At 45.3% G+C, this 25,370-nt stretch overlaps 1 protein-coding gene across 2 annotated transcripts in view; it reads right to left on the bottom strand.

The window, feature by feature from the left end:
- The window catches only part of WDR41 (WD repeat domain 41), a 404,073-nt gene that overhangs the window by 43,453 nt on the left and 335,250 nt on the right, over nucleotides 1–25,370 (bottom strand). For both annotated transcript variants that reach the window (XM_069223450.1, XM_069223458.1), the window contains exon 10: nucleotides 24,317–24,438. In XM_069223450.1, the coding sequence (XP_069079551.1) occupies nucleotides 24,317–24,438 (122 nt within the window). The remainder of the gene's footprint in view (nucleotides 1–24,316; nucleotides 24,439–25,370) is intronic.

The raw sequence follows: 25,370 nt of genomic DNA, 5'->3' as shown, positions 1-25,370 counted from the left end.
TGTCTAATAATACAAACAAATAGCAGTAAGTGCAAACATTCAGGGTTTACCATAGAATAAGAAGACCTCTGTACCTGAATACAATGCAGGGGTATCTGAAAAAAATGTTTATGCAAAACGTGATAGCACAAGAGAAGAAGTCACAAGAATGGTATAAAAGACGCATCTTAAAATATTAATAAGAAACAAAAAGAGACAAACGGAGACACCTTCACACGGGGCACACTTTGTAAATACTCTTCATAATTACACATGCAATTTCTTTGTTCTAAGTTGTTTCGTTCTGCACCCTGGATACCTACCACTGAATGTTTAAAAACACATGTAAGTGCCAATGTGTGGAAAATACACGACTCAATTATGACTTTTACCAGGGAGGAACTCAAATAAAATGACCTTACGCTTTACAGCCTTGAGCTGGAACAGGAATTTAAACACAAATCAAAAGGCTTCTTCACCTGCAGCCTCACTTTGGAGATTTCAGGTCAGTGCACGATAAAGCTAGTGTCCGACGATCTTCATTCAATGTATCCTCTGAAAGGTGGTCAATTTAGGATACTTGTGAAACCTACCTGATGTATGTGGAAACCTGAAATTATAACATTTGCAAATCGGTTAACCACATTCTTGAGACACAACTTTCAAACCTGCTTTATAAGGGATACAGGGCCTAATTATGACCTTGGTCACAGATGTGACGGTCATCCCGCCGGCTGTTTTACAAATTCCAAAGGATATAATGGAACTTGTAATTCGGCGGGTGGGATATCCGTCGCTTTTGTGCCTTAGTATCCCATCCGCCAAGGTCGTAATCAGGCCCCCGGTCTATAAGTTCCTCTGAAGGGGAACAAGTAATGTCGTATTGCACGTTCGTTTTGTTAATTTCTGCTACATGGGGTTAGACGTGACCTACACAATCTACTCGACTAGCTGAACTTTTATGGTGGAAGGCCGCTGTGAAAAGGCCAGCACCACGAAACGAGGCTTTGAAACCGTCCTAATGCGTGGCAAGGAAGGTAGCTTCGGAGTGTAAGACATTATTAAGCAATCGCTTCTCTCTGAGCTCAGAAATAAAATGAAATGAAAATAATTAGATGGAACATTGCTTGTTGGTATCGGTTTCACAACATGTGCTAAATGTGTCTTCACTTTACTCTTCTTGCTTCTTTACTCTGGTTCCACATTCCTCCTTCGCCTTCCAGTCTAGGCCCTGTCGCCCCTTTCATCTGTTTTCAGTTCTCCTATTTGAAAATGATACCTTTCATTAAACCACCCCCACTCGCTTACTTCTCTCCAATCTCCCAGCTCATCTCAAGCACTGCTCCTTTCTGAGGCCTTTAAGTACATTCACCACTTAGCTCCCCCTTACCTCTCTTCGCTAGTGATCTCCTTCCTGTGCTCGGTCTCGTTTCCGGTCTTCTTCACTCACTGTGCCTGTGCTCCGGAATATTCTACCACTGTCTGTGCATTCAGCTACTTCATTTTTAAGACATTCTCCTCTCGCAGACGAATTCCTTTCCTCTTCCTCTCTATCCTTTTCCACTGTGAAAGTACTACTATTATTTCTCTCTCGCTGGAAGTCTACCCCAATTTTGCTACGTTGCTACATTTAGAGTCATTGGCTTTTCTATTGTTGAGTTTTAAGAATTACATTCTAGTAAGCCTTTGCGGGGAGCTTTGAGAGGGGCACAATTATGGGATGTTATCAGTTAACTTATTAATTCAATTTGGGCAAATGTGTTTTTATTTGCCTGATGTTCTATGCATGCCTATGTTACTCACGTCGGATGTTATGCACCCAGCATCCATACACCGAAAGTCATCGTCTCTCCTGGTGGATGCACTCTAATCCTATGGACAATTTCGACCCCTTCAGGGCTGATTCAGCTACAAATTCACAACAGGCTCAAAGCTTTCTAATGGTTATTCTCTCAATTTGAGATGCCATAAATATTACCAGCTGAATATGCAATGTAACTGTGCTTATTGTCTCCGCTGTCAGTTTGGCTTGAACATTGCAAAAACTCAATAACTATATTTTTAATTATGTAAAAGGAAACTCCTCTGAGGGAGGGGCCGTAGGTTTCTAGTCATGGTCCCCATTTCAAACGTTAGTTAGATACTATTATCGACCCCTGTCCTTTTGATGGTAATGAGGCAGCCCCATACGTTACTAAATAGGGAGTTGCACTTAATGTGAGCTGAAAGTTGATTCTAAATTGGGGTGCATAGTATAATGTCACTATTCTCATTGGGTGCACTGAAGGTATAAGTAATTTAAACCTGAGTTCAACCCCTGGTAGGTACAGCACACAGACAGGACAAAGTTAAGAAAATGTGTGAACCATTTACACCAAAAAAGTTAAACATTCCAGAACACAACATGGTAGAAAACCCACTCAAATTTATAAAAAATAGAGGATATTTTAATAAGCATAAACACCCAAAATGACAAAAATCCAATAAGGGGAACCAGAGATACAAATTACAGAAGAAGTCAATAAAAATAGCACCAAAAACCGCAATGCTTCAACCACGGGCAACTGGTGCCTGCCTTATTAAAAGACCAAACACTCTGAGACGCAACAAATGACATGCTAAAGCACAGCTTTACTGATAATTGGGGCATATCCAGTTCTAAACTTACAGATTGGGAAGCAATGAAGGTAGTGCTGCGTGACCACTTTATTTGCACGATGGTGGAGGTGAAGGCGACGATACACAGAGACCTAATGCAGACTGAAATGTCATTGAAAGACTGCTGCCAGAATAGAACTTACAGCACAGGCCGACCTACATATAGCACTAGCCATGTACACACAGGCAGTGGAGCAGTTACATGGTGTTGACTAAGTCATATCACGCCAAAATGCCTGCTGATGGGGATAAGGCCGGGTCTCTATTGTCCTGGTTGCTTTGCAGTGCCAACCCCCCCTCACCCATCGTACAGATCCGCATCTCCTCAACAGAGCTAGCACTCCAGCAGCTACAAATACATGAAGCATTCACAGCACACTATCGAATGTTATACGATCCTCTACAGGTTGACAGACGGGACAGCATACACAGTTTTTTGCAGGATGTAAACCTCCCCATCTTAACCTCATTAGAAAGGGAGGACGTCAACGCCTCTCCCACAATACAGGAAATCAGGGGCTCAATTAGGGGAGTGGCGACCAATAAAACCCTGGTCTAGATGTGCTCCCTGTAGAGTTTTTCAAAATGTAGGCATCCCAACTCGCGCCAAACTGCTCAAACTCTACCAGTTAGCAGTGGACGAGGGTTGCCTAACACAGAGCATGCAGGACTTCTTATTAGTCTCCCTTCCTAAACCAGGCAAGGATCTGGAAGATCTGGCTTCCTATCACCTGCTATTCATGTTAGGCTCTGATTATAGGATACTAAGCAAGATTTTGGCGGGCCAACTAATGGAGTTCATGAGAAGACTGGTACATGCAGGCCAAAATGGGTTCACCCCTGGGAGAACCACTACACTGAACACCCACAGACTATATGGAGTGTTAGAGCAGGCCCCAACCCACTGGCCGTTCGCTGCATGTGTGGTACTTGATCATGAGAAAGCATTTGACACAGTGGACTGGAAATCTCTTCTCCACACTGACAGAGTTTGGGACAACACGGAGGATACAGTCCTTGGTAAGACTGCTGTAAGTAGAACCACTGGCGAGGGTTCAGATAGGATGGTGTATCTCTCTGCCATTCCACATAAAAAGGTACACGACAGGGCTGCCCACTGCCCCCCCTACTTTTTGCCCTGACCATGGAACCATTGGCTCAAAAAGTACATCAGTTGGGAGAAGAAAGGGGCATTCCCGAATCAGGAGAAATTCACGGAGTTTTGTTGTATGCGGACGATGTCCTGATTCATCTATGGGATATCTGCCATGGGTTTGCCTTGGTTCAAACAATTTTGCACGAGTTCCACAAGGCATCTGGGCTACGTGTACACTGGGAAAAGTCCTGCCTATTCCCCCTGCACCCACATTGCCCCCCACTTGACTTTTTTATAGAAGGACATCAACTGAAATGGGAAATGCATACGTTCTGATACTTGGTTATCAACATCTACCATGACAAGAAGGATTATAAGATGGTAATTTCACGAAAGCAGTAACTTCTCTGAAGCCCCAGATGGCAAAAATGGTGATGGTTCCCCGCCTGTTATATTTCTTCCAAAATCTACCACTCAGAATACCCCTATCTACCTTCTATTCCTTACATTCCACCCTCAGGTCTTTTATATAGGATAGGAGTAGACGCCAGGTAGCGCTTTTTAAATTACAACTCCTCGTCACACAGGGCGGCCTGGGTGCCCCCAACTTCGAATATTTGGTGGCGCAGCTACAGTGGCCCACATATTGGTTGGCCAGATGATGCACTGAAGAATTAGGCCCTCTTACCCCTGTGCAGGCACAAGAGGAATTGCAATATGCTTTCTTGCCACAAACACCCCCCCATCCGACGACAAATAGGCTGCTGCAGACTGCATATGAAAGTTTTCACAGAAGCCTGAAGCTTACATCAAATATGCCGTTTTACCTCTTTTGCGGGATACTGGGTGAGTTGGGACTGAATGCATGGTCGGAGGCGGGCAAGGACAAGCTAGGCTTACTGTTCCGGGAGGGCATGCTCATGACATATACATAGATGCAGGATGAATATGGGTTACCTGCGGGACACTTTCTAGTGCACGCGCATCTGCTACCAGAGGTGCTCTGACTATGGGGCATCACTGACATAGGACCGGACCCCCACCCACTAATACAGGTGCTCTATACTATGGGTGACGGGCACAATCTTATAACGTGGCTATTGCGAGCATTTACACATGCTGTGGAGAATCACCTAGTTGCAACCAAGAGAGAATGGGAAAGAGACCTGGGGAAAGAGCTCACTGCTAACAAGAGGGAGAAAGTCCTTGTGTACCCTAGACAGGCGTCCGGTAATGCGAAATTCCAATACATTCAACATTACATTCTGCACAGAGCGTACCTCATGTCCGCTTACCTATATTGCATGTTTGGTTCCCCATCAACATGCCCACTGTGTTCACAGCCAGGGGCAGTTATGAAACATGTTCAGGGACTGCCCGACAATAACATATTATTGGGCCCATTATTGGGACACAGCGAAAAAAAACAGGTGACAGGGCGTTTGGATTTGCGTTCAATGGAGGAGTTGCTGCTTGGCCTCAACAGATGACCGGTTGCCAAGGCTAGCAACAAGTTAATCGACCTGGCACTACTAGTAGCCCGCAGAATTATAGCTATGAATTGGAAATCCCAGGTGTTACCCAGTACAGCCCACTGGTGGGTCGCGAAACTTAAGTGGAGCCAAGCAGAAATGGTAGCCCTGAGACGTGAAGAGATTAAAAGCCTTAGAAACTACTCTATAGCCGCAGACTGGGAAACACTTATCTGCTTTACACGTCCATTTAACGCCACCTGCTGATCCTCTGGGTGATTCCTAGGAACGATTTATAGTTGGATCAGATCATCGCAAGTGAGTCCCCCCCCACCCTATGTACCACTGCAAATTGAGGTAATAATGTGATATTAGAATAATCTTGTGACCCAGACCAGATTGAGGGGAAATTGTATCTGTACATTGTGTGCTAAAAGTTCATCACAAGATGGTTTACTTGTTATGTTATTGTTTTTGTTGATAAAGGTATGAACCGTTCACCCCTAAGATGTTTTCTATGCATCCTGGTTAATGTATGATGGGATTGAAGTATGTCATTATAAATTAAAATTCTGCTTGGTTTTCTGTAATGTATTACGATATCAGATCCTCTATAAAAATGGTTAAAAAAAACACAGGCAATTGGTCACACTAGACAGAGACCAGGGCAACGTTTGAGGAAGACTGCGATGGAGAGCGGGACGGATAGGAGGTACAGGTTGGTCGTGGTGAAATAGTTACCTTCTGGCTTGGAAACGTTTATGGAGAAAAAGTTGATGAGTCATCAGCAGGGCAAGCTGCATCTGTAACGGGGCACAACACTTTTGAAGCACAGGGTCCCGCTGTGGTTGTCGACAAAGGCAGTACATTTCTGAGCAAGCAAAATCTAAAGTCTGTGCCCAGTTAGGCCCCAATGATGATCTTTTCTGAAAGTCAGATTTCCTTCAGGGGGGAAAAGCAAGTTGAGGTCGACCGGCGATTCAGCATTGATGGCTGCAGCACTGACAGCGACCCCAGTCTCTGTCAGTCCTGCAGGAAAAAAATTGGCAAAAAACTCTCAGCTTTTGCAGTTTGCCTAGGAGAAGTAGACTAACACCTGCCAAGGGTTCCAGGACCTCAAGAACAGGACTTAGTGGTCAGTGCTTACTCCAACAGACGCCAACAGCAGGGACCGGGGCAGGCCCAATTAAAACTGGTTATCTGGGCTCTTTCAGGAAAGGCGCCTTCTTGCAGCTTTTGTGTTCCCCTAGCTTAACAGAAGATCAGCCAGCTGACCTTGGAGTCCATTTCTTTGTCGTAGGTACACGTGGGAGCAAGACCAGCTCCTCTCTCAGGTCTCCTCACATCACAACAGCAGATGCAGTCCTTCTTCTGTCTTCCACAGACCTAGGAGTGTTCTGAAATGGGCCAGGAGTGTCACATTTATGCATGGCACTATTGGTCAGGGAGGGTGAGGTAAGGGAAAATATGTTACCTATGGAAGTACAGTAGGGAGGAAAATTCAACATTCACATTTCAATAGCTTGCCATGAAATGACACTTGGCTGCTCCAATATTCTGCACAAGCCGTTTCATATTTTTATCATTACACAAGAATGTTCTGAAGTCACAGGAGCTTCCAAGAAAACTAATATATGAAGAGGGGACGTGACAAGCATTAACTTCAGATGCCACACAGTCTTATCACCTGCCATACACTGCTCAATACAACTTGGAGCAAGACCGTGTAGCCTTCGATGGTGAGAAGAAAAGCAAAGTGGAACAGGAGAACATGCAGACAAAAAGCAAATGGCCAACTTGCACATTTACGACCTGATAAGAATATACTTTAAAACTGTAAAGTTATTAAAGGGCTGTTTCTTTTTTCCAATTCACTTCAGTAAAGGACATTCAACATGGGAAAAGGAATCAGACTGCAAATATATATTACTTGGTGAAGGTCATCACTGGGTAGTTGTACTTAGGATTGCTTTTCCATAGACATGGCATTTTGTGGTTTAAGAACTTTGGCACCATTTGACAGATCTTCACAAAACTTTACAAAAAAAAAGCAAATCCACGTCAGTTCCCTCGAAACGTTCGGGGTAATCCCTCAAGCAGGGGCCAAGAAAAAAAAAAGGGGGGGTCCCAAAAGCAAATTTCTCCATGCATTTTCCATAGACCTCTTTAGACAGGGCTACAGCACAAACTGAACTGAATTACACCATATTTGGCAGGAAGCTAGATCTTGGTCAGTGAATTGTGCTTTCTTGATTTGGTGCAAATCTGTTTCGTAGTTTCGGAGAAATTAAGGATTACAAAATATTTGTATATCTTGAATGTTGGGTCTGAAAGAGTCTCATGGGAGCACCAAATTAAAAGTAGAGCTTGTTTTCAGCCCTGGAAAAAAGGTAACTTTTCTCTCCTTTGGCATCTCACTCCTGTGAGAGTCAATCCTGCCACAGAAGTAAGTGCTCTGATTGGCTATCAGCAACATGAGAAAAATGTTGCTAATAGCTACTACAGGACTCAAGGACTTAGTCCACTGTCCTGCAACTTGAAAGAAAAAGATACAAGTCAGGGTAGGGATACCTTGCCCCTCTAGGCCTCATGGTGGGGACCCAGAGGGCCAAACTGTTTTAAAAAAAAAATTTTTTGCCGTAAACCTGCGCAGCAAAAAAAAAAATGCTGGCTGACATTGTGATGTGCCACTCCTGATTCCTGCATCGACTGAGGATTGAAAGGCTCTGATATCTATCTATTGATCTACAAATGTTACAGGGACATTATAGTTAGGTTCTGAATTTACTCGCACAAAACCAGAGAAATACAGCAGTTAGAGTAATTTCAATTAACTATAACTCGCAGCCTAAGAGAACTATAACTTGCATCCCCACTATGCACAGTTTTTTCTTCAATAATTTAACATCTAATGTTTCATTGATATTTGTATTGACAATATAAAAGTTGTCATGAGTGCTGTAATATCTGGAGTAATTAGCAGTGCATGGCAAGGGTGCAAGTTATAGGCACCCATACCCGGCCAATTTCGGACCTGGGGACCCGGCCTTAATAAATTATTTTTTTGGGAAGGAAAGGGGCTGCATTGTTCCCCTCCACCAGCCAATTTTCGGCCCGGGGATCCCATCCCCTTGGGCCCAGCCTTAATAAATTTATTTTTGGGGGGCAGGGGACCGCGCGAGACCCCTCCCTGGTCAAACTCAACCCCGGTGACCACATCCCCTGAGGCCCTGCCATCTGTTCTGGGTGCCCCAGAGGGCACCCTGTGTGCAAATGGAACTGCGGGGAGAGTCTGAAAGCCCCTGCGGTTCCAGGTGGCTCCCTGCATCCTGCTGTTTCCTCTGTTCCCCTGCCCGCATGACTGCGAGCAAGGAAACAGAGGAAACCTCCGCTCACAGCAAGTGAGAGATGTTTGACAGCTTTCACTTGCTGCAAGCAGAGTGTTTGCTCTGACTTGGTGGGAGCTGTCAAAGCTCCCGCCAAGTCAGAAAGTCAGAGCAAACAGCTATGCCCCCGGGGTGTGCATCCCGACACATAGCAGGAGCCTGCCCTGGGGTGTGGTAGTTCCCCGGGCCATCTGTGGCTCCACAATGGTCATGCGGCCCCCCTCCAACACTGAATTTGCACAGGGAGGTTGTGATCTCCGGGGCCAGGAGTCTGCAATGTACCCATTTCATTACATTATTGCTGCCATGGGGAGATGGTGGTCCCCAGGCTGAGGGGGGAGGGGGTTTGGGGCCTGGCACAAACTTGTTATTTAGCCCTGGAGTGGTGGCGGTCCGCTGGGCACTGGGGAAGGCCGTACAGGCCTCCCCCATGTAAAATAAACATTTTGCCCTGGGGAGGTGGTGATCCCCGGGGTTAATATAAGCCCAGGGAGGGGGGACCCAAGCGCCCCCCTCCTTTCTCAATGCCCCCAGGACCTGGCCCACCTGGAGGTCAAAACAACAGGGTGAGAGACTGCCTTTTTTTAATCTCAGAAAAATCCAGGGATCTGATGATTTTTCTGAGTCTTTTTTTATTTTTTATGCATTTTAACCCTGGCTGGGTCCGTAAGGGACCCAAAGACCAAGGCTAGGGGACCCTACCCTGGCCCGTTTTCTTTTTTTGACACTTTTGTCCTGGGACTCAAGTTCCAAGATGGCTGCCAACACTTCCTTGTTGAAGTGTTGGCAGCTAATCAGATATCAGCATGGGGACAGTTGCATTCAGTTCCTAGAGATCAATATTCTCTGACCTTTGATATTTCCAAAACTACTGAAGGGATTTACACCAAATCACAAAAAACACCCTTTGTGCACCAAGAGCTAGTTTTCTGTCAAATCTGGTGTAATTCCGTCAATCAGTTTGAACTCTAGTCATGTTCAAAATGTTTAAAAAATACCATTGAAATAGAACGGGGGAAAAAGTGTTTTGGGACCCCCCCTTTTTTGCAGCCCCCGCTTGATGGATCACCTCAAAACTTTCAACACAGCAGCTCACCTGACTAAAGTATAAGGTTTGAAGATTTTGCGACGATTCGTCAAGTGGCGCCAAAGTTATTGGCAAAACAAAAAATGCTCTGCCTATGGAAAAATTGGTCCTAACTACAACTACCTACTGGCAACGGGCAGTAGGTAATTAATTTATAAGGCATCAATAGGGCCCCCACTTCCCAGCCTGTTTAGGTCACCGGGGAACCCATCGCCCTAGGCCCAATCTATTTATTTAGGGCAGGGGTGCAAGGACCCATCGCTGAGCTGTTTTTTTGGCCCTGGGGACCCCATCCCACGGGCCTAATATATTAAGTATCAAGAGGTGTGAGGCACCCCTTCCTGACCCATTTTTAACCCCGGGACCCCATTCCCAAAGGCCAAGTGCATTTGTTAAGGGGAAGGGAGCAACACCACCCTCTCCCTGGGCCTTTCATGGCCTCAGGGAACTCATTCGACTGGCCTGGCTAACTTGCTGTGTCCCAGGGAAGCCATCCTGGGACACAGTAGTTGTACTCCCATCCGGCTGGAGCATTTTCACATATCCTGCCAAACAGGAGCAAACACTAAGTCTGATCTCAGCCGGTGGAAGCTTTAAAAATGCTCCCACAGGCTAGGTGCAAACTTGTGTTCTGGCTCTGCCCACACTGATGCGGGCAGGAAAACAGAACAATATATTTCTCCCGCACAATAGCATAAATAGCTGCTCCATCTGGGCGGGAATACTGGGGCCCGCCCTGCGCCCCCCCCCAGCACTGTGCTTGGTGAGTGAGCTAGATGGGCACCAACCTACAAATAAAAGGACTCCCTGGGGGATGGGGTCCCGAGTCCAAAACAGGCTGAGGAAGGGGGGCAGCGCAGCCCCGCTATTAATAAATGCATTGGGCCCAGGAGTATGGGGTCCCTAGGGCCGAACACCGCTTGGGAGTGGGGCACACTTTTTGGATGATGTCAGCAGTGACGTCATAAATGATGTCATAGAACATGTCAGGGTTATGTAATATGTGAGATCATAAGCAGTTCAGTATATTACCTAATGGAAGTTCGTGAGTAGGTAGTTATAGTTAGAACCTAGTTTCCATAGGAAAAGCGTTTTGTGTTTTGCTAATAACTTTGGCACTGTTAGACGAATCTTCACAAAATTTTCAAAACTAGTTTTCCATTCACGTCAGCTGATGTCTAGAACATTTTGGGGTGATTCGTGAAGCGGGGGCGAAAAAAAAAGGGGGTCACAAAACGCATTTTACCAATGCCATTTCCCTTTGGGATTTTAGACGCGACTACAGTCCGAAATGCTGAACAGGATTACAACCAATTTGGCAGAAAGCCAGATCGTGGTCTACAAAGATCTCTCTTTGTAATTTGGTGCAAATCTGGTCAGTCGTTTTGAAGTTATTAAAGAAAAAATATATATGTATCGCTAGAGACATGGTTCCCTGGGGGAAGGGGGTGGCGCTGTAATAAATGAAATAGGATATAAGGGGTCAGGATAGAGGTATCATGACCCCAGGGGACTGATGAAGGGGTCTTTGACAGACCTCTTGTGGGCAAGAAACTGCCCAAAAATGTGCTTTTGGGGGGGGGGGGGTGTTACATGGATCCACAACACTCAGCGTGGCACCCGTGTGAATCTGCAACAGATCAGTGGATCCAGACCCTAATTAAAAAAAAATACACCCACTCACCACCCATTCTCATACACACCCACCCGCACCCCCTCACAGACCCATAAAACCACTACCACACCCAATGATGGACCGGCACAGCCACTTACACACTCACTTGCACACCCACACAACCACTCACAGAACCACAAAACCACTCGCATACCCACTCACAGACCCACACAACCACACACACACCCAGTCACACACATAAGGCCACTCACACACCCACTCACAGACCCATAGGTTGGTTTGGCTGCATGAGGGGGGTTGGCCAAAGGCTGTGTGCAGTGTGGGTTTGACTGCATGTGGGGGGTTTGGTGCATGTAAGGGGGTTGGCCGTAGGCCAGGCCGTGCACGCCACCCTGTGCTGTGCGCAGTGGTGGTTGGATTAACATATCATGATTAAATATTACTTTTTGTAAAAAACACCCTGCCCCAACCCCACCGCCTCTTCTCCCAATCCTTCCTCCTCTTCCCTCCTCTCGCCCTTCCTCAAACCTTCCCCACCCCTTTAAAAAAATCAACTACCCCACCCTAAGCCCTAAATAAAAATAAAATACCCAAACTCCCCCACTCCCTCCCCTAAAAAAAAAAAAAAAAAAAAAAAAAAAAAAAGCCCAAACCTAAGCCCCCCAAAAAAATAGCCAAACCTGGTCCCTAAAAAAAAACAAAAAAAAAAAAAAAAGAAAATTGCCTGCTCCCTCCCCACCTACCCCAAGCCCTTAATCCACCACTCACCCTTGCCCCAGCCCCACTTACCTTACCACGTCCATCCTCTCCCGATCCACTCTGTTTTTTTCTGTGCCTTAACCACGCATATGTGTAGTTTGGCACATGCGTGGTTAAGGGGCAGAAAATGCTATGCGTTGTTTCGGTAAGTGTGGTTAGGCTTGCGGAAATGCAATGCGTTGTTAAGGACGTTTCCCCAATGATATGATTTCTGAGAACACAGTGCATAGTAAAGTGGGAAGTTATAGTTAGGGTTAACTATAATTTATCCTTAGCCTTTCATTTTTTCAATGAATTGTAATGTTTTTTGTTTTTACATTAAAGTGTTTCAAATCGTAGAGTGAAGTATCATGGAGAGGAGCAGCATTAAGTGGAGGGTCATGTATTAAAGTGGAAGAGAGTGATGTGGAGTGGAGCGTCATACAGTAGAGGATAGTGAGTAGCGTAGAGTTGAGTGGCGTAGACTTGAGTGGCATGTTGTACAGTAGGGTAGAGTGGTATACAGTGGAGGGGATAGAGTGGAGATGCATAGAGTCATATAGTGTGTTGTAGAGTAGAGTGGAGTAATGTAGAGTGGAATACTGTAGAATGGAGTGTTGCAGAGTGGAGCTGGGTAGAGTGCAGTGATGTACACTGGAATAATGTATAGTGAAGGGGCGTGGAGTGTAGTGGCTTACAGTGGAATAACAGTGAATGGAGCAGCATAGAGTGGAGTGGCATATACTACAATAGCATAGAGTGGAGTAGGATACAGTTGAGTGGCACACAGAGGAATAGAGTGGAGTGCTGTAGGGTAGAGTGGGAAAGAAAGAGTGGGATAGCATACAGCGGAGTGTCGTACAGTACAGTGGCACAGAGTGGACTGTGAAGAGTGGAGTGGCGTAGAGAAGGGTGTCAGAGTGGAATAGTGCAGAGTGAAGCAGGGCTGAGTGGAGTGGCATAAAGTGGAGTGACAGAGTGGAATACTGTGGAGTGGAGTGGCATAGAATGGACTGGTGTACAGTGGACTAGCGTACAGCATAATGGTGTATAGTGGAGTGATAGGCTGGAATAGCAGAGTGGAATACTGTAGATTGGAGTTGAGTGGAAGAGTGCAGTGGAGTGGCATGTAGAGTGGAATGGAGTGTCGGAGTGGAGTGTTGCAGAGTGGAGTTTGTTGTAGAGTAGACTGACTTGTTATTGAGTGGAGTGTTATGCTCTACAGTGAAGTGGAGGTGGTGTGTCGTGCAGTGGATTGGAGAGCTTTATTGTAGAGTCTATTTTAAAATGAAGTTGTGTTAAAATGGCTGAATGAATGTGCATCAAATTTTGCAAGAATGTTGAATATGGTGTCAGTGTAGAGACTAACACATGGCAGCAACGTGCAAAGCCTTGCGTTTCTCCAGATCTACCATGCAATTGTGGGCGACGCATGGTAGCCTTGAGTTGTTTGGTAAATCTGACTTAAGTATTGCAGTGCCCTTGCTACACTATGTGTGACGCAAGGGTAAGGCAATACAATGAAAAATCTGTCTTACTTATTTATTAGGCCACTGTATACCGTGGTAACGTTGCATTACATTCAGAGAACAAGGCAGTATATGACCGACTAATGTCTGCCTTTACAAAATTGAAAGGCAGCCCTATTCTATTTACTACAGTTTGGCTGTGTTCTGGGTTAGGGCCTTAAATACAGGTAAGTAGGTTTTATTGATGTTCCCTACCCATTACCACTTTATGAAAGTTATGTAGGGTGCAAATGGCTGGATGGATGTACATGAAATTTTGCAGGAATGTAGAATACTGTGTGGGTGTGCAGACTAATGAATGGCCATACATTTTTATAAAGGGATGGGGGCAAGCAGCCCCCCTCCCTGAGCCTTATTAGGCCCTGGGCACCCTACCCCCCAGGGCCATTTTGCTTTAATTAATGGGAAGGGGGACCCACTCCTTGAGCCTTGTTAGGCCCTAGGGATCCCATCCCAGAGGGCCACATCTCAAAGTATAAAGGAGGGGACTGTGCAGCCCCACTGCCCAAGCCTTGTTAGGCCCTGGGGACCCTATCCCCTTGGGCCGTTTTTTAAAATTAAAGGGTAGGGAGGATGCATGCTCCTCCTTCCTGAGCCTCTCTAGGACCTGGGGACCCCATCCCCCAGGGCCATATACATAAGTTAAAAGGGGAGGGGGACAGAGCTTCTAGAAGCTTAGTGAATTTATTAAAGAAATTGGCCCTGGGTGCTGGGGTCCCCGGGGACTCTAGAGGCTCTGGGAGGGGAGCCATGTTGCCACGTCCCCTTTTTACCAAATTTGGCACTCGGGGCCTTTAATGGCTGGGGGGAAGAGGACAGCTCCCCTTCCCTTATATTAAGAAAATCAGCCCTGGGGATGAGGCCTTATTTGGTTTTTCGTCCCCAAGGGTAGGCTCCCCGGGGCCTTAACTAATTAATGTGGCCTGGCTGCCATTTCTTCTTTCGATCCCAGGAGAGTACTGTGGGATCAAATAATGCTTTGTAGGGTTTATTTTTCTCTTTGGCCTGAGAGGCGGTGGGATCGTCCTCTGGGTCCCCCCATGGGGACCAGGGCGTCAAGGTATACCTATACCCTTATATTATTATTATGTTTTTTTAACTTCAGGACTGGGGACTAAATCCCCGAGTTTTGGCATGGTTGCCAGCAACATTTTTCTTGTGCTGCTGGCATCCAATCAGAGCGTTTGCTCCCACCGGATTCTGACTCCTATGGGAGGAAGATGGTCCAAGGGAAACAAAGCTCCTTGAGCCAATCAGAAAGCCCTATTGTTAAAATGACATTACCAAGAGAGTCTCTCAAGAGTCTTGCAGACTCAACCATCCAGTTATACAAATACTTTTCAACCTTAATTTCTCAAATGCAACTAAATGGATTTACACCAAATCACAAAAAGACAATCTGCGGACCAAGATCTAGCTTCCTCTTTTGATGGAGTCTTTCAGATTCAGATTCCTCCCCTTTGAAATAGATACCAAAGCAGTACCTATATGGAGGCAGGTCTGTGAATGGACTCAAACTAGAGTCCTTCAGGGGCACCCGATTATCCAGGCAGTAATGCTTTGTGAACGCATGGAAGGATGCTAGCCTTGCAGGTGAATAGGGCAGGGACTCTGCAAAATAACACAGTGATAGCAGCTTTGTACCTGATAGAATGAGCATGCAGTCTTTTCGGGGGCTGCTTTTTGGCCAATGTGTGGCAGAATTTTATGTAGAGCATGATCAGGAGATGGTTCTTTTTTGCACTGCCTTGTTTTGTTTTACGCTCCAGAGTACCCCACAAAGAGCTGATTATCTACACGGTGGTCTGGGCGCTGAGGATGCAGAGTCTCAGTCGAAGAGCCAGCTCCCGAGCTTCTTCCTGAAGCCGGTCAGGGAGGGTGACGTTCGTAGGTGGAGGGGCAGGTCGTTCCAGGTCTAGGGAGTATCCTCCACTGTGGCTGTGGAGGATGCAGGGGACATATGCTAGGACCAGGGAGGCATCTGGAGGGTTTGTGGAAGTTCACGCGGTGGTTGATGTAAATCGGTCCCTGGTTGTGCAAGGCTTTGTAGGTGTGCATGAGAATCCTGAACCTGCATCTCTTCTGCACTTGGTACTCCTTGATACAATGTATGTAGCTCTCTCTTGGGGTCTAAGTGGTGAAGTCTTTCCTCTTTTTTAGAAGGGTGATGCAGAGAATAGAATACCCGGAGAGTGATGGCTTGTCCGACGTGGAATGGCATCAAAGCTTTCAGCAGGAAGCATGCCTGTGCCCGCAGAACAGTTTTGTCTGGGAAGAAGGAAGTGTATGGTGGATTGAAACAGAGAGCCTGAAGCTCAGTTACACAGCGTGCCGAAGTACTGGCAACGAAAATCACAATCTTGATAGTAAAGAGTCGCAGGGATAGTTGTGAAGCAACTCAAACGGAGTGCATTTCAGGTATGTGAAGACCAGATTCAGGTCCTAGTCTGGCATGACAAAAGAGGGAAAACATGTTGCAACCCTTCAAAAAAAATTGCATCACAACTGATGATTTAAACAAAGAGGGCTGATCAAGCAACCGTATGAGCAAAGCCTTGCCAGACGAGAACAAATATCAAAAAGCCAGATAGTTTGGCCTGGAGGAGGTCAATCTAGTGAGCCCCAGATCAACCCACAAATTTGTCCCAAAGGTATGCATATACCGTTTTCATCGAGGGACGACTGGCTGCTAAGATGACAGCTGTTGATCAGCTGACGCTGCTCAATCTCTAAGCAGGAAGGTGGTGCTTGCTAAGACCCCGGTTCAGAACCCTGCCCTACTGCTGAGACAGTAGGTCCTCCTGGTGGGGGCAAAGCCAGACAGGAGGAGAAATTATCAAGTGAAGGAGTTCTGGATGCCATACTCCCCATTCCCAATCCAGAGCCACCTGGATGGCTTTGGCCTGGTCGGCCCTGATTTTGTTTAGAACTCTGGCAAGAAGGGTATTTGTGGAAAGGTATACAGGAATCCAGAGTTCCACTCGAGGGGAATGCCTCTCCATCCGAGAGACAGCTTAGAAACTCCAATGCGAAGAAGTGCTGACATTGAGTGCTCTCAGCGGTACTGAACAGATCGAGTGAGGCTTCACCCTATGTGCGAAAGAGACCATGCGCCACCTCCGGATATAGCTGCCATGCATAATCTGCTAAGCGCTGATTCAGGAGCTTGTCCACCCTGGCATTCAATGATCCTGCCTTGTGGTTCACCACCAGAAAAAAATCCTTGGTGGTCCAGCCATTTCCATGGGTGCAAGGCCTCCTGGCACAGGGTCTGAAACCCTATCCTTCCATTGTTGATGCATTACCACAAGGCTGTGTTGTTGTACGTAAGCACTTCTACCAGCATCCCTTTGATGAACAGAGAGAAGGCTTTCAGTGCCAGGCAGATGGCCGTCAGCTCCAGAAGGTTGATGTTTAGTTGAGACTCCATCAGAGAATATAAACCTCTGGTCTCCACCTCTCCCAGATGGTCACCTCATCCTACAAGCGATGCACTTGTCACCACTGTCAACTCTGAGTGGGCAAGGGAGAGGAGCCTGCCACTAACCCAATCACAGTCCAGTAAACACCTCTATAGGTCTTTTGCAGTTTACTCCAAAATCTGAACAAGGTCGGAGAGGTCCCCTTGATGTTATGCCCACTTGGACTTCAAATCCCACTGCAGAGCCCGCATATGCCACCTGGCGTGCTCGGCCAGCAAGATACAGGAAGACATCAGTCCCAGCAGTCTCAGAGTTGACCTCATTGAAATCCAGGACTGAGGCTGAAAGATCAGGATCATAGCTTTAATGTTCTGGACTCTTTCCTGGGGAGCAGGCACGACTCTGAACCAAGTCCAGAATGGCTCCAATGAAGAGGGGTGTCTGAGAGAGAGTCGGGTATGCTTTCGGCATGTTGATATATAACCCCAAATATGACAGGAGGTTTGTCATAGTCTGAAGGTGGTTGACAACTGCCTGGGTGAGCTCGCCTTCAAGAGCCAGTCATCGAGTTAGGGGAAGACTGGCACCCGATCTCCGAAGGAGAGCTGTCACCACTGGCATCACTTTTTTGAACATTCAAAGGGTGCTGGTAAGATCAAATTGGGGCACAGTGAGACGGAAATGCTCCTCTCCCACCACGAACAGCAGGTAGTGTCAATGGGTTGGCAGGACAGGTATTTGAAAATAGGCAGTCTGCAAGGCCAACGCCAACCCTGCCATGGTCAGTCAAACATCCAGTTGCAACAAGGGGAGGGTTATGCGTAGGGCTAGCTACCCCACCATGTAAAAAAAAAAATCTAGCTACTTGGGGAGAGAAGAATCCCCTTGACAACAAGCTATGACCCTTGTGGTGAAAGTCAGAGATTCCTCGAAGCCACAAATCCGATCTACCTGTTTTCGACCAAGACCATTGAGACATGGAACGTGAGGACCATGTACGAGACAGGCAAGACAGCCCAACAGGCAGCGGAGATGAAAAAATACAACCTTGCCCTTCTTGGCATCAGCAAGACGAGATGGACACAGCCCAAACAGAAAAAACTGACTCCAGGAAGAATGCTGCTGTATTCTGGACACACAGAAGAGTATGCCCCACACATTTAGGTAGTAGCACTGATGTTAATGACAACAGAACTCTGATTGGCTAGAAAGCCCACAGTCCCAGAATCATCATAGCGACCTTCTGCACAAAGATAAAGAGGATCAACATGAATGTTATCAAATGGTACAGAACTACAAATGACAGCACGGAAAAGGAAACAAAAAAACATTTTGAAACAGACTCCAGTCCATCCTGGAGAAATGCCTTGGGAGATACATCACCATACTGATGGGGGGCCTGAATGTCAAGATTGGAAGCAACAACACTGGGTACAAAGAGGCCATGGGCAACCATGGCCTTGGCGACATGAATGAGAATGGTGACAGGCTTGCAGACCTCTGTGCCCTGAACAGTCTGGTGATAGGCGGTAGTGTAATCCCACACAAAAGACTACACAAGGCAAAGTGGGCATCACCAGACTACTCAACAGAGAATAAGATCAACCATTTCTGCATTACCAAGACGTTCTGGAAGTCCCTGTAGGATGAGAGGATGGGAAGGGGTGTCAGACCATCACCTTGTCGTGGCCAGACTAAAGCTGAAGAAAGCATGGATGGAACTGACGAACCAACACCAGGATATAACACCAACCTCATATACAAATACTCAGTCCCCCTCAGTAACAAGTCCTGCAAGAACTAGATGACAACAAATACCCAGCAGAAAATCAGTGGGAGCAGATCAAAGAACCAGTGATATCAACCTGCCAGGAAGCTCTGGGTGCCAAGAAACACAAGCATAAAGAATGGATTTCCACCAAGAATCTTTGGAAAATCCAAGAGAGCAAGGAAAAGAAAGCTGTGCCAAAACCAGTTGAGTAAGAGCAGAAAAAGGAAAAGCTCAAGGCGAAAACACCAAAACTAACAAGGAAGCAAAGAGAAACTTAAGAGCAGACAAGCAAAGATTAATAAATGGTCTTAACACAGAAGCCCAGGTAGCAGCAAGCCACTGTAACTTGAAAGAACTCTATGACATAAAGAGGAAACTCTCTGGCAGGTACAGCAAGCCAGAAAGGTAAAGCTGGTAGGACAATAATGGGCAACTAAGGGCAACAATGGAGATGGGTTGATACTTTGAAAAAGTGCTGAACCAGCCTGTACTGCAGTCTCCACAAGACATACAGCCAGCTGACAAGGACTGCCAATTACCTACAGCAGACCAACCAAGGTAGAAATATGGCAAGTCGTCAAACACATGAGAAATGGAAAGGCAGCAGGACCTCACAACATTCCCACAGAGGTACTGAAGCATGAGTAGGCAAGCTCTACCCATGTTCGGAAGGATCTTGGAAGAGGAAAAGGGGCCTTCAGAGTGGGAAAAAAGAGATATCTCAACAAGATCCCCAAGAAAGGTGGCCTGAGTAGCTGCGTTAACTACAGAGGGATAACACCTCTATCAACCCCAGGCAAAGTGTTCAACAGAGTCATCCTCAATAAAATGAAGAAACAAGTCGACACTCAGTTGCGGACCAGCAAGCTTGCTTCTGTAAAGATAGATCCTGCACAGACCAGATAGCAACACTGTGCATCGTCAAGGAGCAGTTGATGGAACGGAGCTCCCCTCCTCTATGTCAACTTCATCATCTATGAGAAGACACTCATAAACATGAATAAAGAGACACTTTGGAAACTCCTCTGTCACAATGGTATGCCGGATGAACTTATAAGAATTATCAGGAACTCTTACAAGGGTACGACCTGCAAGACAGTCCAAGCCTTCCAAGTGAGGTTTAGAGTCTGCCAGAATTGTTTGTTTTTGCCTTTTCTCTTCCTGCTGGCCAAAGACTGAATCATGAAGACATCCACAGCAAGGAGAAGAAATGGGATCCAGTGGACACCTTGGATTCGGCTCGATGACCTGAATTTTGCAGACGGCCTGGCACTACTCTCCCATACACATCTGCAGATGCATGAGAAGCCCGACAATGTGGCAGCCACATCAGCACAACTTGGCCTCAACATCCACAGGGGAAAAACCAAGATCCTGAAGGCTAACACATCCACCACAGCTGTGGTCACTCTTGCAGGCGATGCACTGGAAGAGGCTGAGGCCTTCACCTAACTAGGCAGTATCACAGACAAGCAGGGCGGCATAAATAACTATGTCAAGGCAAGAACTGGCAAAGCAAGGGCTGCCTTCATTCAGCTAAAGAAGATCTGAAGTTCCAAGGACTTAACACTGCAAACCAAGATAAGGTTTCTTAACACTGTAAAATCGGTCCTTCTGTATGGGGTAGAAACTTGGAGGACCAGAGTAACCACCACCAACAAAGTCCAGATCTTCATCAACACCTGTCTAAGGAAAATGCTCCAAATCCGCTGGACAAACACCATCAGCAACAACGACCTATGGCAGCAAACTTTCCAACTCCCTCCTCATGAAGAAATCATAAAAAGATGCTGGGGTTGGATAGGTCACACCCTTCGCACGCCTGCGTCAAACATCCCCAGGCAAGCCCTGACCTGGAACCCTCAAGGGAAAAAGTCAAGTGGAAGTCAAAGAAACACCTGGCGCTGAGGACTTGAGGCTGGCTTCAAGGAGATGGGCTACACCTGATTCAGATTGAAAGACAAGCCCAGGACAGAGATGGCTGGTGAGTCCTGGTTGATGGCCTATACCCTAGGAGGGGTAGTAGGCATAAGTAAGTAAAGCCAGTGCCACCATCCAATCTCCAGAGTAGAGGGCAGACGAGACCTGGGCAGGGTATGCATCATGAATTTCTCCTTCTGCAGGAAGGAACTAAGAGGTCACAGTTCGAGAACAGGCCTAAGACCTCTGCCTTTCTTGGACAGCAGAAAGTAGCATGAATAACAACCAAGCCCTACTTCTGTCATCAGTACCCTCTTTATAGCCCCTTTGGCCAAAATCCTTCGACTTCTTGCCGCAAAATGGAGAGATGGACTTCCATCAATTGTTGGAAAGACGGTTGACAGTGCAGCAGGAACAAAAGAAAGGTTAAGGCGCAGCCTTTAAAATCAATTTGTAGCACCCACCTGCCTGCTGTGATTGCTTGCCAACCTGAAGAAAGTTGGTGGATTCCGCCTCCCACTGGGTGGCTGAGACCCTGTAAGCATACACTAAAGAGGTTTAGCAGGTGGGGCTGTGAAGGGGAGGGATTCTGAGAGCATCAGAAAATTAAATGAAGGGGGTGGGTAGACTAAATAGTTGAAGGATTGGGGCCCAAAGGAGAGTGAGAATTGGTAGAATGTTAGAACAATGCCACATTAAGCCAGGTAACCATGTCTATGGGCCAACACACAAAGGTTGATTTACATGAATAACAAACATACAGGCACACCTATTGTCACATGCTCCACAGATACAGTCAGACGCACGCAAGTAGAAACAAACAGAAGCTAGAACAGAAATGTAGGGATGAAGATTTCATGGCCTCTTGATATTTGGTCTACTTGCTGACAAAACTTGAGGTACAAGAATGATAGACATCAATGCCATTCCCTCCCTTTTACTAGAGAAATCACTTTTACTCACAATGGAATACTTTCGTTTTCATGCCTCTTCCATCTCTGCCTTCTTTGGATTATGTCTAAGTAAAATTGAGTGCTCTTCATGTCCACTGCATCCTTAGCCTCTTCCTATAGTCATACGCACGATGTGCTGTGATTTAGTGCCTCCATCTCTTTAGTACTAGACACTCGAAGGATTACCAGATCACCTCATCTACATTGAATACTGTGGGCCAGACTTTTAAGGTGAGTTTTAAGTCTGCATCAAAGGAACATCTGTAATGGGTGCAGATTGACAACATGAACCACTTCACAAAGCTTCCCCAGTAGTACTCAAGAAACCCTGAAATTGTCATAAGTCAAAGTTGTCACTGCATTTTGCTTTCACACCCTGAACATGCGGAGGATGATCTTCAAATGGTTCCCAAGCAACACCAGAAAAACTGCCATTCATACCCTAGTCACTAGCAAGTTGGACTATGGGAACATCCTCCATCCTGCTCTCTGACGAAATCACCAATGAACTTACCAGAAGAATAAAAACCATCAGGTACTTGACAGCCAGACTCATCGTCAACCTGCAACACACAACCCACATCATACCACACCTCAAAGTGCCCCACTAGCTCCCTATCCACAAACACGCTAATTTCAAACTCCTCACACACATGCATTCAAGGCACTACACAACTTAAGCCCACCTACCTCAATAGTCGTATCTACTTTCACCATTCACCCACACACCTCCACTTCACAAGGCTCCTACTTGCACACATATCTTGCATACAGAGAACCAGATCAGGACGACAGGAGTTCTCTTTTCTCTTACATCATTCCTAAAGCATGGAACAACCTCCCACTCCACACTAGAGTCTCCTCCTCTCTTCTTGAAATCCATAAGAAGTTGAAAACCTGTTTTTTCAATTACCAACCTACTCTAGGCAGGGACAGGCATAAACTTGCTCAGCACCAGGATACACTCGCAGGCGATAGAGCTCTTTACAAGTACACAAATATAAGGCATACTTCTGGAAAATATGTGTACTCCATTTTCACATGCAAAAATATACATATGTATTTTTGGAAAGAGAAAATAAACGGAAACATTTTTCCTGTGGAAAAACGAACTGGCTTACACCTCCATTTTGGGAGATTTACTCTTCTCTTTCACGCCATGAAAAACAACAGTAAATCTCTGACTTTTTCTAGGGTGGGAGGAGGTCTGGAATTGGTTTGCAAATACACACAAATGAGTACGTTTTTGTGTAATCCCATACTTGCAGAGCATTCCCACTCTGTAATGCCACACTCCTCACTGACAGGAGGTTTTCACAGGAAGTGTGAGCAAATACTTTTATGAGCACACTGCCAACATACCTGAATTTTAAAAAGAGGGCTTTGCACAAGTAATAATAGCCTAATGAAAGGTTTTTGCCAAGTTTATACAAGCATTTTTTGAAATTCACAAAGCGAAAGAGGTTTCAAAAGGACCCAAGCCCCCTTACGAATGGGCTACCACCTCCTTTGGGCAGAAGGAAATCTATCAATGGTTTGCGACCAAATTGGAGTTGCAAACCATTGATAGATAGCATTGCAAAGCGCATTTTGAAAGGGATGCCTAAAATATCCCCCTTGCAAACTGCAATTCAGCATGCATTTCTAAATACATTTTGCAATTTGGTAAGGAACTAGTAAACTGCAAAATGGATTAAGTAAATACTAAAAAACATTCAGCAGTGGCAAAGCTTGTGTTTAAGCAAATTGCAGGGTTTTCGATCACAAAGTGATTTTGTACATCTGGCCCTTATTTCTTTTAATATACCAAACTACAGTTGACGTTCATGATATGTTATTTTAGAGTTCTTGTTCTCATATAATATGTTTAAAAATTGACAACTGCTTTCTTACAATTATTTTATCGTGTTCAACTGTCTGCTTCTACTTCCTTTCCTTGATGACAATTGCTTCTTTGTGACGGATCGCTGTGAACGGTGTCTTGGAGAAGTTACAAGTTGGTCAGCCACGCATTTATATGGGTCACACTGCGACCTCAGAAAATACCGGTATGAAATATCGCTCATCACATTTTTTTTCAAGCGTAAAGCCGTCCCTGAGCCAAGACAGTTGCATACCTTTTTCTCTTAACCGATCAAAATCATTCTATAGCTGGGCATCCACAATCGTTCTTGTTAATTACACACAATAACTTGTAATGAACTGTACAAGAACCATCACATCAAAGCTGAAAATGCTTTCCTTAAAGACAAAGATTCTTGCCACTTTCTTATTCAACAGTCGGTACTAAAACATCTTAGCATATGTCTTATTATTAAAAGAACATAGTTCTTTCTCTTTACTTTTTGACTTTTCCACTTCAACATATTTTCAACTTCACCTTCCTTCTTCTCTTTCTCTTTTCATCTTCACTTCTTTACCATATAGGCTTATTCAGCTATTCGTTTCTATTACATTGTGTTTTGCTCTCATCTTAAATCAGACTGTTCTCACGTTCTTATCTTGGTTACATATACTGCTACTTAACAGGTTTTCTTGTTCTCATGGTATCGATGCTCATGTTTTATTGTGTTGGAACTCTTATACCTTGTATTTTGTTTTATACGTGCTAGATAAAGCCTTTTAAAAACAGAAAAGAACATAGCCGTACTTAATGAGAGCTTTCTTACCTATTTGGCAGCTTTGCAATATGCAATAAATTCGAGTCATGGGCTAATCTCCTGAAGGCAATCACACGCTTCATTTCAATGTTGTAGACGTATATGCCCCTTCCGACAGCTGCAAAAACTAACTGGGCAGAAATGCAATAAGAAGGAAAAAGCATAAACCAAAAAGCATACAGGTTTACAGAATTAATACCTACTGAACTAGGAAAATATTACGAACAAAAACGTGGGTAAAACAAAACAACAATGCATTTAAAACAAAGTATCTACATACTGAGCTAAAATTATTTTTACTCTTGAAATCCCCCCAAAAAAGTAACGGTAAACACAGAGTGTATTTCGGAATCTGTTTCTGTTTCAAAGGAGGACGCCCCTTCATGAGATAATTGGAGGACTGTGAATAGAGATCTTAGCACATAAAATTATATATAGACAACGTAAAAAAGTCCTTTAAAATGTTTATTTGAGTTTCCCAGAGCCTTGGTATGAGACTGCCCTTAACCCTTCCAAAGCAGGAAAAGAAGCATGCCTAATTCTGTACTGGGGCTGGTGGGGTGGGGAATGAAGTAAAGGATACGTGTTATAAAAAGTTTTTGTGATAAGCAATTTCCTGACGTAAATATCGTTGCATGTGGACCGGTCTTGTCCTAGCGCAAATTCCTGATATATCTTTGCTTGTAGACGGGTGTTTTCCTATTGCTTTTTTGTAGTAAAGTTCTCCCTCTCTGGTCTGAAACTGATAATTACATCTTCCTAGTGCACACATGAACGTCAATTCATCAGAATGCCAGGGATAGCGGAAATTACGTCACACACCCATTTTGACCTTCAATTCCACTCAAACATACACATGCTTACACATACACACATTCACACTCATTTGATCATCTAAACAGACACCCTGAAGCATGCACACAACATACATGTAAAATATTTTTTTGTTTCCCGAAGCTGTGAGGGAGGGTCTAATTCAGCTAACTGTGCTACATTTTTTAAATTACACTAAAAGTGAATAATTAAACATTTTTCACTGTTAGTGTAATAAAAAAAAATGGGG

This window comes from Pleurodeles waltl, chromosome 1_1, assembly GCF_031143425.1.
Source record: "Pleurodeles waltl isolate 20211129_DDA chromosome 1_1, aPleWal1.hap1.20221129, whole genome shotgun sequence".
In the NCBI taxonomy this organism is placed as follows: Eukaryota; Metazoa; Chordata; class Amphibia; order Caudata; family Salamandridae; genus Pleurodeles; species Pleurodeles waltl.
The sequence above is the reverse complement of the archived record's forward strand: the minus strand, read 5'-3'. Positions and strand labels throughout refer to the sequence as shown.